General features: G+C 26.6%; 1 protein-coding gene and 1 long non-coding RNA gene across 2 annotated transcripts; both read left to right on the forward strand.

Moving 5' to 3' along the window:
- Positions 1 to 279: 279 nt before the first annotated feature.
- On the forward strand, positions 280 to 1,548 carry LOC131638464 (uncharacterized). Its single transcript, XR_009294677.1, has 3 exons — positions 280 to 581; positions 732 to 820; positions 1,407 to 1,548. It is a non-coding gene; the product is annotated as an uncharacterized LOC131638464 (long non-coding RNA).
- A 6,483-nt stretch (positions 1,549 to 8,031) lies between these two features.
- LOC131638451 (putative glucuronosyltransferase PGSIP8) lies at positions 8,032 to 11,586 on the forward strand. The gene is made up of 5 exons (XM_058909013.1): positions 8,032 to 8,458; positions 9,862 to 10,120; positions 10,266 to 10,467; positions 10,545 to 10,692; positions 10,814 to 11,586. The coding sequence occupies exons 1-5, from the start codon at positions 8,178 to 8,180 to the stop codon at positions 11,352 to 11,354; spliced, it is 1,431 nt and encodes a 476-aa protein (XP_058764996.1). The 5' UTR covers positions 8,032 to 8,177; the 3' UTR covers positions 11,355 to 11,586.
- Positions 11,587 to 14,051: the final 2,465 nt, after the last annotated feature.

Here is a 14,051-nt window from a genome sequence, read left to right on the forward strand (position 1 = left end):
TATGTAGGCTGGACCGTAGGCCCCTGTAGGCCGGCCTGGCCTATTCCCCCTAATTGTATTGTATGAATAATGAATATGACCTACATATTTAGTAGTATAATATATATTATCTACAATATAAGAAAATTCACTGTCCTGGAAAATACCAATTTGCCCCCCCCCCCCCTCTTTCCATGTTGTGCCAAGTGGGCATCTTAATCGCAAAGCTTCTCATGTCTACATTTTTTTAAATCTTTCAAATCTAACTTTCTTCTACCCACACTCTTTTTGTGAGTCACTTCATTTCTCTAATTCTCTCTCTTGCACAAAATCTTCTTCTTCCTTCAACCTCAAATCTTCTTGCTTCTTCATCTTTTTCTTCTTCGTTCTACCTTTTCTTCTTCTTCCTCCTCTTTTTCTTATTGAAACCAAATCGAAACAACCACTGATCTGTGATATCAATTTATGATTTCAAAAATAAACTCAGATCTTCCTCTTCTTATTTCTTCTACAAATCTTTGTTTATTTTATATATTTTTATTAACTAACTTAATTTTTTCATTTGTCTGTTTTTCAGTTGTTATTTATCACTCATCACTTAGGTTTCTCTTCTTTATATTTTTCATTTTCTTTATTATTTAATTTTCAATCTTTAATTTTTCTGAAACTGAAAATTAAAGAGTATAAAAAGATTTACATTAGAGATGAGTAAGTTGATGGATCTGATTCTAATATATGTATTTTTTTTCCAGATCTGGAAATTAAAGAGGATTAAAACATGCTGGAAATAATGAAGATGAAGAGACGGATAAATTTCATCAACAGAAACAAAGTTATTAATGTTAGTTTTTTTCTCATGATTTAGACCTTACACTTACTTGACCTTCATTTTCTCTCATCAAGTTAACCGATTCTACTCAAAGAAAATGTAGACCAGAAAGCAAAAACAAGTAACTAAATGATGCACTCTATGATAGAGAAGCAATATTTGATTTTGAATTTACTGTCCAATACATTTTTCATGAAGACATGTTATTGTACTTTCTAAGTTTCTTTAGAATATTTTAGATAACTCACCAATAAATCATTCAAAAGTATATATTTATTTCAATAAAATATATTTTGATTTTATTATAATGCTTAAAAAAATTATAAAATATTTTATGAATATAAAAGTGTGATTATAATTTTTTATAAAACACGATTAAATTTTTAGAATCTCCTCACTTGGGATAAAAGTTTTTACTTGAAAAAAAATCATATACATGATTCTGATATTAAATATGGTTTATTTTCCCGTCCTTTCTATTTAAACTTATTTATTTATTTTAATGTTTTATGTATAATTTTTTATTTATTTCACTTGGTATAAATTTATTTATTGGCATAAATTTTGTAAAGTCATCTTCCTGATAGGAGTTTTGCAGGAGTGGATTGATAAGCCAAATTTTTGTAAAAGGTACAATGGTTTGTCAGCATTGATCATCGATATAAGTGTTGCAAGAGTGCATTGTAAAGCCAAATTTTTGTCTTTCCTCATACACAACAGTAGGATGTAGACTTTTCTAAAGCAATGTCTATTCATCCATATTATGCACACTTTTCTAAAGCAAATGTCTATTCATTCATACACTAATTATATTTTTAAGTTGTTATGCCAAACACTACTTTGCTTAGTACAATTCTACTATTTCAACTTAGTTACGTGTGCCAACTTTTTGCAACTTTTGTAGGAAATATTATTTTTGGTTTGTACGATACAACTATCAATGTGTACTAATTATTATTTGACTTTTATGTCAAAAAGGAAATAACAATAACAATTTAATGTTATTATTGACATTTATGTTTTTTATTTGATAATTAGTGATTATGTTGAATTATGAAAAAATGATCACGTGAATTTGAATTTTTTTAATAAAGTAGAAATTTTATTTTGTTTTAATCAAATAGATAAATTTTTAAAATATTTTATATAGAATTTTTGGTTTTAAATATTAAAGAATTTTATTCATCAACAATTTTATATTATTAATGAAGAGTGATGTCATATGAAATTATATCTTATAAATAAGTTTTTTTTATATCTCTCATTTAGCTTAAAAATTTCTCATTTATAAAAGAAAAAATTGTATTTATAAAATGAGGATAAAATTTTTTTTAAACTTAAATTAAATTCAAATTTTAAAGAAAAGATACATACATTATATATTTACAAAAATATATAATGGAAAAAACAATATACAATTTGTGTATGGAATAATCAATGATATCTTATTTCCTTTTCAATCTGTGTATAGTTAGAAAAATAATTAATGACATTTGTGTATGTCATAAATGATTAGATATTATTTAATTTTTTTAATTTTTTTAATTTATTATTTTTCAAAGACAATTATGAACATTATTTTGTAAGAAAATTGTTCACTTGTGTCTAACAAGCAATGTGATATAATAGTACAATATTTTTATCTTTTGTTGCTATAATACACTAACTTTTTCTCATATGTCACTTCAATACTTTTTTTCTCTTTCACTGTCATAGTACACTAACTTTTTCTTATATGTCACTTCAATACAATTTAAATAGTGACAGGATAAATTTGTATCATTAATATAGATATGTAAAATATATACTATTAATTTAAATACAAGAAGGAAGTGTCAGTGAATATTGATTATATAAATACGTGAGAGAGACAAAAGAGGGATAGAAGCAACTAGCAAGCATTACAATCACTTAGAATAGAAATGCATTATGTATTTGGAGTTCCAATGCATGAATAGTAGTATTTAATTTTATAAAATATTAGTTCATCATTAATTTGACATATAATATTTTTATCGTTACAGAAATATATTGTATTTAATTTTACCAAAAAGGTTGTAAAATTGAATTTCAACACTACTTTTACAAAAGAATAAGCTTAACATATTTTATTGATTTGTAGAATAAAATATGAATAAGAATAAATTTATTTGTAAATAAAACACGTAGTTGACCAATTAAATATGGGTCGGTTTTGAATTGGTTAAAATAATTTATTTTATATTGTATTTAATTAAGTTTTTAATAATTATCCTCTAATTAAAAATCGGACATTCGTCCAAGTATATACTTAATTATTATTTTTTCACGGGTACTGGATATTTTTCTATATATTCAATTTTAACGATGTACCTACTTGTATTTATAATATTATTATTAATGAAATGGTTTAGTTTCTTGCTGTCAAAAAAAAAATTGGTGAAATTATTGTAGGGAGACTATTATTACTTAAATTTATTCTAATCGGTAATAAGTATAATAAAAATTAATAATATTCAATATTTTTTATACCAATTATAATATATTAGATGATTGATAAAATGTTAGTATTATTTTATATTATTTATAATACTTAATAATAATTAATAGTGTTTGTATAATTGATGAAAATATAATCTTATCACATTTCTTTTCATTTTATGATGCTATATTGCAAGGTAGAATCTTATTCAAATATTTTAAATCTTTTCTTGGAAACCCAAATATTTTCTTTCAACTTCTATTACTCAGCGGTCTTTTCCTACTCCTACATATACTCTCATTTCATTCTCTCTCTTCAACAATCTTCTTCTACACTCAACTATCTTCCCAAGGCTAAAACTCAATCACCTTCCATCATTTTCTTACAACTAATTTATTAAAAAACAAATGGAGGACATTATAATTAATAATATTTTTTATGAATTAATAATAGCAGCATGATGTATTTTATTTTTTTATCGAAATTTTTGAAAAATGAATGTAATTCATGGGTTAATCAAATATTTAAGATATAATTGAGAAAATTTTAAAAAATGAATATAAAATATTTACAATTTTTTTAATTCCAGTCTTTTAACATCAAAAATAGTTTATTTTAAGTATAAATTGATCTCTAAAGCTTTTTAAAACTATCACATGAAAAAGAAAAATAAATTGATAGGTAACAAACAAATCGAAATAAATAACTAAAATACATAACTGAGTAATGTGAGGAGCAACATAGCATGTGCATAATTGCTACAATCAATTTGAAATACATGATATTATAAAAAATTTACAAATTTAATTAATTGAAAAAGACGGTTAATTATTGTAATCCATGATAAAAATAACTTAATTTACATCATGAATGCAATTTTGGAAAAAATTAAAATCACAAATGATTACTATAAGAAGAAAAATAATCTATATCATGTTCCTTATTGCAATGATTTAATGGTAGTAACAAATAAAGTTAATATGGTTAATGGAGGTAATTAATTTTTTTATATATAAGAAATTGAAAACGTAAAGTATGTTAAATAGTGGAGGTAAAATATCAGTGTTATATCATCAGTTTTTTAAGTTAAAAGAAAAAATTTGTAATTGTTTTTTATCTCCAAGCTAAATAAGAAAAACCATAAAGTTTGTAAATGCTTTTTGATCACCAAAGTAAATAATAATTAAACAAATTATGACAAATTGATTAAAAAATGATGACAAATTTGATAAAAAGAGATAATTAATGTCTTGATTGTATCAAAGAAAATCTATAGAATAAAGATAATAGGTCTTACTATAGTGTTGTATAATGCAAGCCAAAGTCACATCAACTATATTTATCTCTATACCTTTTTTCCTTTTCATCATCACACATGTCTTTTAATATTATAGAAGACTGTCAAAATATTTTTTTATTTTTTTATTTAATGTTACATATTCAAAATAAATAATAATTACAATAATAATTAATAATATTCAATATATTTTTTATACCATTTATAATATATTAAATGATTGATAAGATATTAGTATTATTTTATACTATTTATAATACTTAATAATAATTAATAGTGTTTGTATAATTGATGAAAATATAATCTTATCACGTTTCTTTTCATTTCATGATGCTACATTGCAAGGTAAAATCTAATTCAAATATTTTAAATCTTTTATATGAAACCCAAATATTTTCTTTCCACTTCTATTACTCAATGGTTTTTTCCTACTCCTACTTATACTCTCACTCCATTCTCTCTCTTCAACAACCTTCTTCTACACTCAACCATCTTCCGAAGGCTAAAACTCAATCATCTTCCATTTTTTTCTTACAACTAATTTATTAAAAAACAAATGGAGGACACTATAAATAATAATATTTTTTATTAATTAATTATAGCAGCATGATGTATTTTATTTTTTTTATTCGAAATTTTTGAAAAATGAATATAATTTATGGACTAATCAAATATTTAAGATATAATTGAGAAAATTTTGAAAAATAAATATAAAATATTACAATTTTTTTAATTCCAGTCTTTTAACATCATAAATAGTTTTTTTTTAAAGATAAATTGACCTCTAAAGCTTTTTAAGACTATCACACGAAAAAGAAAAATAAACTAATAGATAAAAACAAATCGAAATAAATAATTAAAATAAATTGAGTATTGTGAGGAGCAACATTACATGTGCACAATTGCTACAATCAATTTGAAATACATGATATTATCAAAAATGTACAAATTTAATTAATTGAAAAAGACTGTTAATTGTTGTAATCCATGATAAAAATATATATTTAGAATAACTAAATTTACATAAGGAATGTAATTTTGGAGAAAAAATAAAATCATAGATGATTACTATAAAAAGCAAAATAATCTATGTAATATTCCTTATTGCAATGATTCAATGGTAGTGAAAAATAAAGTTAATATAGTTAATGGAAGTAATTGATTTTTTATATATAAGAAACTGAAAACGTGAAGTATGTTAAATAGTGGAGGTAAAATATCAGTGTTATATCATCAGTTTTTTTAAGTTAAAAGAAAAAGTTTGTAATTGTTTTTTTTATCACCAAGATAAATAAGAAAAAAAACATAAAGTTTGTAAATGCTTTTTGATCACTAAGGTAAATAATAATTAAACAAATTATGACAAATTGATTAAAAAAATGATGATAAATTTGATAAAAAGAGATCATTAATGTCTTGATTGTATCAAAGAAACTCTATAGAACAAAGATAATAGGTCTTAGTATAGTGTGTTGTATAGTGCAAGGCAAAGTCACATCAACTATATTTATCTCTATGTCTTTTTTCCTTTTCATCATCACACATGTTTTTTAGTATTATAAAAGATGGTCAAAATAATTTTTTATTTTTTATTTAATGTTACATATTCAAAATAAATAATAATTACAATGATAATTAATAATATTCAATATATTATTATACCATTTATAATATATTAAATGATTGATAAGATGTTAGTATTATTTTATACTATTTATAATACTTAATAATAATTAATAATATTTGTATAATTGATGAAAATATAATCTTATCATCTTTCTTTTCATTTCATGATGCTACATTGTAAGGTAAATTTTAATTCAAATATTTAAAAAAAAAATTGGAAATCCAAATATTTTCTTTCCCATTCTATTAATCAATGGTCTTTTCCTATCCTACTCCTACCTATACTCTCACTTCATTCTCTCTCTTCAACAACCTTCTTTTACACTCAATCATATCTTCCCAAGACTAAAACTCAATCATCTTCCATCTTTTTCTTACAACTAATTTATTCTTCTAATATTTATTTTCTTCTATTTTTCTATTACATTTTTTTAGCTTCTATCATTCACATATTTTATAATAAAATTGTATTTTAGATTAAAAAATCTTATTGATCTAAATGTTTTTAAAGGTACGAGACATTTTTCTATACGTTAAATTATTATTTTTCTAGGGTACCGAACATTTTTCTATATATTCAATTATTATTATTTCACGAGTACCAGATATTTTTTATATATTTAATTTTTTTTCACGGGTACCAGACACTTTTCTGAACATTCAATTATTATTTTTTTACGGGTACCAGACATTTTTCTATACATTCAATTATTATTTTTTCACGGGTACCAGACATTTTTCTATTAAAAAATATACATCTGAAACAACTGCACGTCCCATATCAGAATCTGTGCGAACGCATGAGTTTGTTAATAGTATTTTTTTAAAGGGAATGAATCAATTGACACCAAGGTTTGACACCAAATACTATCCATTTTTGTATTAATATTAATCTAAGTATATGTTTGGTTTGGCGTTTCCATTCCAATTTTCACGTCCACTTGTCATTAAGTATATGTTTAGAAGCTACAAATTGTAGCATTAGCTTGGACGTGCGGTGGCGTTTGCTTAGATGAAAAAACAGACACACGCCAAATTGACAATTATTTTGAGACAGAGGAAATATATTATTAATGACAAGTGTTATTTTTAAATTAATGACTAAACTTTAATATATTTTTTTAATAAATGGGAACAAGTTTTTTTAATCCAAATAATTTTATTTTTTAATCCATATATCAATAAGCTCTTTAAGTTAAATAATTTTGTTTTTCTTTTTTACATTCTTATTATATTGATTATTAACAGGACATGGAATTATTGATCAAAATATTAATTATTAACGGGACATGAAGTTACTAATCAAAATTTTTATTTATTAATTATACATTCAATTATTTACTTTTTACGGATAACAAGATATTTTTCTATTAAAAGTATATCTGAAACAAATGCGCGTACCGTTCCAGAACCCGTGCGGACGCACGGGTTTGTTACTAGTTGTATATATTTATGTAGTTTATATTCAATAAATTTAAAAAAATAGCTTTTATAACAATGAATGAAGAAAGTACTATATGATTTTGGGAGATGCCGACTCATTTGCCTCTGGTTGTGTTTTATCTCCAACGCCAATTGGAAAAAAATAACTTCTAAACACAACAAAACAATTTTTTTTTTTGGAAAATGGATCAAACAATGAAGTGTACTCTTTCCAAATTATAAAATACAAAAGTCGTATTTGATTTTTAATACACATTTTTTTTGTTTATATTTTATTTTTTAAATATTTTAGTTCACGTCTTTTATCCAGCCTATGAGAGAGAAAAGTAGATATTTTGAAAAGGATTCATATAATACGAAAAGACTCGTTGTTATTTGAGTGGATACACGACTAGTAGCTAGCTTAAAAAATATATAAAGCTGTTTTCTTCTTCCTCACTTTCTCCTTTTCACGTTTTTCTTTTTATTAATAAACCAAATTAAACCCAAACACTCAAAGGAACCGTAGAAGATTAATTGAACAAACACTTGTTTTTCTCTTCATGGGTTACGCAAAGCGGCAACGCGAACACAACAATGCCGCAGGTTTTATCATGAAACGGTGGTTGTTAGTGCTGTTGTTGTTATGTTTCTCGAACCAAGTTGTTGAAGCAGAACAACACAAAAATGCTTATGCTACTATGATGTATGTGGGTACACCAAGAGACTACGAATTCTACATCGCAATACGAGTTCTTTTCAAATCACTTGCTCTTCTCAATGTTGAAGCTGATCTTGTTGTTATTGCGTCTCTTGATGTTCCTCTTCGATGGATTCGAGCTCTGTAAGTCTATTTCTCATCTTTAGTTACTCTAGTGGTTGTTCCTCCGAAACTTCCGCTTAGGTTGATTTTTTTATTATTTTTTGTTTGGGTTTTTTATTTATGATATCAAGAAATGAGATTAATTAAAAATAGAAAAGAAAAAAAATGAAACAAAATTTGAGTTTGTACTAGGGTTTTGTCTGGGACCAATTTTGGTTTCATGTTTTTGGGTTTTTGAGAAAGGATGACTACAACACCGTCCTACTCCGGCTTCAATGGTATCTTCTCTGAGATTCCAATAAAATCCGGTTTTTGCCTCACACGCGCTTCTTGCATTTTTTATTTTATTTTTCCTTTTTAAGTATTGATTTTCTTATTTTTATTTTTTAGTCATAACCCGTTACGGTATGTCGTGTTGTAAACGCTTTGGAATTGCGCGTTAAGTTTAATATTGTTTGAGGACCGTCCTTGTTTACACAAATCTATTGGTCTTTCTGGTTTCTTTCGTGCCTTGTCTCTATTCCTTCTTTTTCTTTTTCTTTTCCAGAGTCTTGTTTTTTTTATAATGCATTATTTTTCTTTTTTGTTTTTCTATAACCAACTCAGTTCATCGTTTGACACACCAAGTTGAATTTTAAAATATATTAATGTTGGTTGGTTGTGAAGTTGTGAAGCAAGTGTACTATAATACATAGTACTCGTGGGTACTTTATTCTCACTTACAGGTGTATCCTTACCTTACCAATAATATTTGCATACTAATTTCCACTTATAGTGAAAAAATAATACTTATAATCAATAATACAGGATTCTCACTTACATCATATTCTTATCAATAATATGCATACTATTTATTGAAGTTTCATTATTATGAGTAGTTGTGGTTGTGACAGAATAATGAAATTGATGGCAAGGATTTAGACTGTCAATATGGTGGTGGTCCATACAGCCATACCATTATAAGATAGAGAACAAATTTGTGGGCTGAAATTAAGACCGATTTCTGGCTAGGGGCGGATGTAGGTTGGCGTGTTACGCGTCAAAATCTTTCTTTAGATTTTTTTGAATTGTCTAGTAACTGTAACTCGGATGTATGGGTCCGAGTTCAAACCCACGATAGTTATATTCTCTGGTCCTTATTATAAGAAAAAGTTTATAGCCAAATAAAGTTTAGTTTCTTTTCATACTCTTCTTTTTCAAAATATAATTTAGATAAAGCTAAAAGCCAATACATTAAGGTTTGGCGTTATATGAAAAAGGAATAATATTTGATCCATTAAATTACAAAGTACTAAGTATTGATAGTTTTTATTATGTGTTGGACAAGTTCACAGTTACGTGTATGTATGTATTAAGTAACTTAATTTAGTTGATAATTGAGTTGAGAATTGACCATATTTTTCTTTCTTTATGACTTTGTGTAGAGAAAAAGAAGATGGTGTGAAAGTAGTAAGAGTGGAAAATATGGATAATCCTTACAAGCATCAAGATAATTTTGACAAGAGATTTAAATTATCGTTGAATAAACTCTATGCGTGGAGCTTAGTGGACTATGACAGGGTAGTCATGTTAGATGCTGACAACCTCTTCATTCAAAATACCGACGAGTTGTTTCAATGTGGACAGTTTTGTGCTGTCTTTATCAATCCTTGTGTTTTTCATACCGGTCTCTTTGTCTTGCAGGTATGTTTGTCCAAAATGTCCTACACATTTAAATTGCCACGAAAGTGCAGTTTAACTCCAAAATGACACATATTTGTTTTTATATGAAAGGTGATTCATCTTAGTAGATATTTTCACATGGATTCTAATTATTTGATATCTGTAGCCATCAACGACGGTGTTCAAGGACATGGTTCATGAACTACAAAATGGGAGAGAAAATCCAGATGGTGCGGATCAGGGTTTCATAGCTAGCTACTTCCCGGACTTGCTTGATAAGCCATTGTTTCATCCACCTCCAAATGGCACCAAACTTGATGGAACATATAGACTTCCTTTAGGCTATCAAATGGATGCTTCTTATTACTGTAAGTCTTAAAGGAATTTTCGTTGCATATTCTACATTCTGATTCTGATTTCATGCTAACATTGATCTGGACTTCAGATCTCAAACTTTATTGGAGCGTACCTTGTGGACCAAATAGTGTGATTACATTCCCCGGGGCACCATGGTTGAAGCCATGGTATTGGTGGGCTTGGCCTGTTCTGCCATTAGGCCTCCAGTGGCATGAAAAGCGTCGTCAAACTTTGGGGTAAGTTCCATTATAATACTCGAGTTTGGTTCTATCAAGTTTTTGTTATAGATTTTGTTATAAATTTAATTTCGTAAAAATATGTAACTTATAGTAAAAATCAGTTCATTCTTTTTATCAGGTATGGTACAGAGATGGCTGTGATATTTATTCAATCTGCAATATATCTTGGAATAATAGCGATGACGCGTTTAGCAAGGCCAAGCCTCTCAAAACTATGCTACCGTCGTTCCGATAAGAGCATCACATTGGTACAAAACATCCTCAAATTAGTAGCACTATGGAGTATCCTTGCTGCTTACATAACACCCTTCTTCATCATTCCTCCAACAATTCACCCTATGCTAGGCTGGCCTTTGTATTTTCTCGGCTCTTTAGCTCTATGCTTGGTTGCAATCAACGCGTTTCTTCTTCCAATGTTCCCAGTTCTGATGCCTTGGTTCGGTATCATTGGAGTTTTAATCGTCATGGCGTTTCCTTGGTATTCGGATGGAGTAGTAAGAGCTTTATGTGTGTTTGGCTATGCATTCTGTGCCGCGCCAGTTTTGTGGACATCGATAACAAGGATAATGGCTGGACTTCAGGTTTCTTTAGAAAGGGAAGGTTTTATGCCTAGATTAGGTGAATCATCACCACCTTCTTGGTTTAACAAGCTATATTGAGGTTTCTAATTGGGCATGAAAACATTGGCAGGAACAAAAGAAGGTGCTATTGTGTATATATAAGATTGTTTTGCAGTTAGTTATATAGGTGTATGGTGTGCCTGATTTGTTCCTGTATTAAACATTGTAAGCCTGTTGGGCAGTGACATAGGAGGATAGAAATAGGTATCATTGGATATTCAAAAAACTCTAAATCTTCTTTTTTACTAGAAAAGGTCAGGCTTATTTTATTTCATTCAAAGTAGCATCATATATGAGCTAAGATAATATCAAAGACACAATAAATCGTATAACATTTTGTCCCACACAAATATGAATTTATTTGATATAAATTGGATAAAGATTAGGTCATATTTGACCCATAGTGGTGAAATAGAAAACTAAAAGGATTGATGATTGATGATACGAGAAATTTACTTGATGGAATTTGAACAAGGATGAAGACTAATTTTATAATAAGTGATCAAATACAACGATTAAATTGATGAATGTATCTATTATGTTTATAAAGTTTTAACAAATAAAAATTTATTAACTAAAATAATCTATCAACATAGTTGAGTTTTTAAATGTAAATTCAAAATACAATCCAATAGAACATTCAAAATATGATAACAATTGCATCTAATAGAACATCTAAAATATAGTGAATATTTCTAAGTTAAAGACATAAACAAGCTATATACTATTGTGATTTTTGGTAATTCAAATAAATTGATTGATATAATCTGTGTAACTGGTTACCACCCCCTTTTAGTAGGTAGAAAATGAGTCGAGTCGAATTTGTTTTAGTTCGGTTTGACTCGTTAAGAATTGGTTCAACTCAAATATTGATTCGAGTTGGTCATGATTTTTTTCCAGCTCATATTCGACTCGTTAAAAGTTTACCAACAACTCAATTCAACTCGTTAAGAATTGGTTCAGCTCAAATATTGGTTCGAGTTCGTCACGCATTTTTTGTCCAGTTCAAACTCGTTTCGTTAGAAGTTCACGAACAACTGGATTCAACTCATTAAGAATTGGTTCAACTCAAATATTGATTTGAGTTCGTCACGAACTTTTTTCCTAGCCTAAACTCGACTCGTTAAAAGGTTATGAACAACTCGGTTCAACTCGTTAAGTTCAATTCGTTTGTTTCACGGACTTAAAAGTCATTTTTTAAAGTCTATTATTCTTTTTATATATTTGATATTTTAAATTAATATATTTTTTAAAATATTAAATATAAAAATAAAATAAAATTTATAAAATTGAAATTTATACGATGTTTAATTTATTTGTATAATTATTTTTAGAAATATTTTTGCTCACTTGAGAATATACATTATCAATTAAAATCGTTGGATTAAAAGAAAACATAGGGTTAAGATTTAGAGAAAATCTTTAAACTTACTCTTAAAAACAATATTATCCATCTCATATATAAACGAGTTGACTCATGAACCTAACGAGTCGAACTATGTATAGTTCAAGTTCAACTCATTTAGCTAACGAACTTAATTTTTAGCTCATATTCAGCTCATTTGATTCATGAACCTAGTTCAACGATTTAATTGTCGAATCGAGTTCCAAACTATTTTCGAATTGGTTCGATTCATTGTCAACCCTACCTTTCAGCAACAAAAATATCAAAATAGTGAGATTTGTAACCGGTTACAGGTTTTGTGTAACCAGTTACCATCCTTTAGATTTTGATATCTTTCAATTAAATAAAGTTTGTAACCGATTACATAGCTGAAAATTTTGTTTTTTATTTAGTTGATTAGATGAATTTTTGTGTATTGTTGTATATATACCCCAACATTGGGTTGTTAGTGAATAACCATTATTTTCACCCTAATTCTTCCCACCTCTCTCTCCCTCTCACTTGTTCATTATTGTGACTGGGATTTTCCCAATATTTGGCATCAAAAGCATGGTTCTTTTATCAAACACTTAGGGTGTGTTTGGTTGAGAGAAGAAGTTGTAAAGAGAGAAATAGGTGAGAAAGAGTGTGATAAGAGAGAAATATGAGAGAAATAGAGTAGATTTGATATATTGTTTGGTAGAAGAGAAAGAAGTGAGAAATAGAAGAGAAAGAGATGTGTTTAATTTATAAAATGACAAAAACACCCTTCATATAATTTTATGTTATTTAAATTTTATTTTTTATTTTAATTTAGTTAATATAATTTTAAATAATTAAATAAAATAAACTATTTGAATATATATATATATATATATATATATATATATTTGATATTGTTAAATAATAATTTTAATATAAATAAATTTAATATTTAAAATTATGATACAACTGATTTAATTTAATTTATATTTTAATATTTATAAAATAGTGCATTGCATTAGTTATTATAAATAAATTATTGTAATTAAATAAATATAAACATGTGCTAGTTATCATTTTTCTGTATTAATTAAAGTGATATAATTATTTTAATTAAATAAGTTAATTATTTTTTATTTTTTAAATTAATTACAATTGTACAATATTAAATTAAATCAAATCTTCTATTCCCCACTTAGGATAGAGCGGAAATGATTTTAGACAAAACCATGTTTCTATTAACTATAAATAGATTTAAAACCATATTTTATATTATATTAGACAAATAAATGATGGCACAAAACATAAATAGGCATTTTAAATTAGAAGAAGGATATTTTAGACAAGTTAAGAAGAGAAGTTTATGCCAC

The sequence above is a fragment of the Vicia villosa genome, unplaced genomic scaffold (assembly GCF_029867415.1).
Source record: "Vicia villosa cultivar HV-30 ecotype Madison, WI unplaced genomic scaffold, Vvil1.0 ctg.002318F_1_1, whole genome shotgun sequence".
NCBI lineage: Eukaryota > Viridiplantae > Streptophyta > Magnoliopsida > Fabales > Fabaceae > Vicia > Vicia villosa.

Excerpts from the sequence above, each read along its gene's own strand:
- LOC131638451 (XM_058909013.1), top strand. The coding sequence starts at position 8,178 with ATGGGTTACGCAAAGCGGCAACGCGAACACAACAATGCCGCAGGTTTT. Across the intron at positions 8,459-9,861 it reads CTTCGATGGATTCGAGCTCT|AGAAAAAGAAGATGGTGTGA; the intron begins GTAAGTCTATTT and ends GACTTTGTGTAG. Across the intron at positions 10,121-10,265 it reads CCGGTCTCTTTGTCTTGCAG|CCATCAACGACGGTGTTCAA; the intron begins GTATGTTTGTCC and ends TGATATCTGTAG.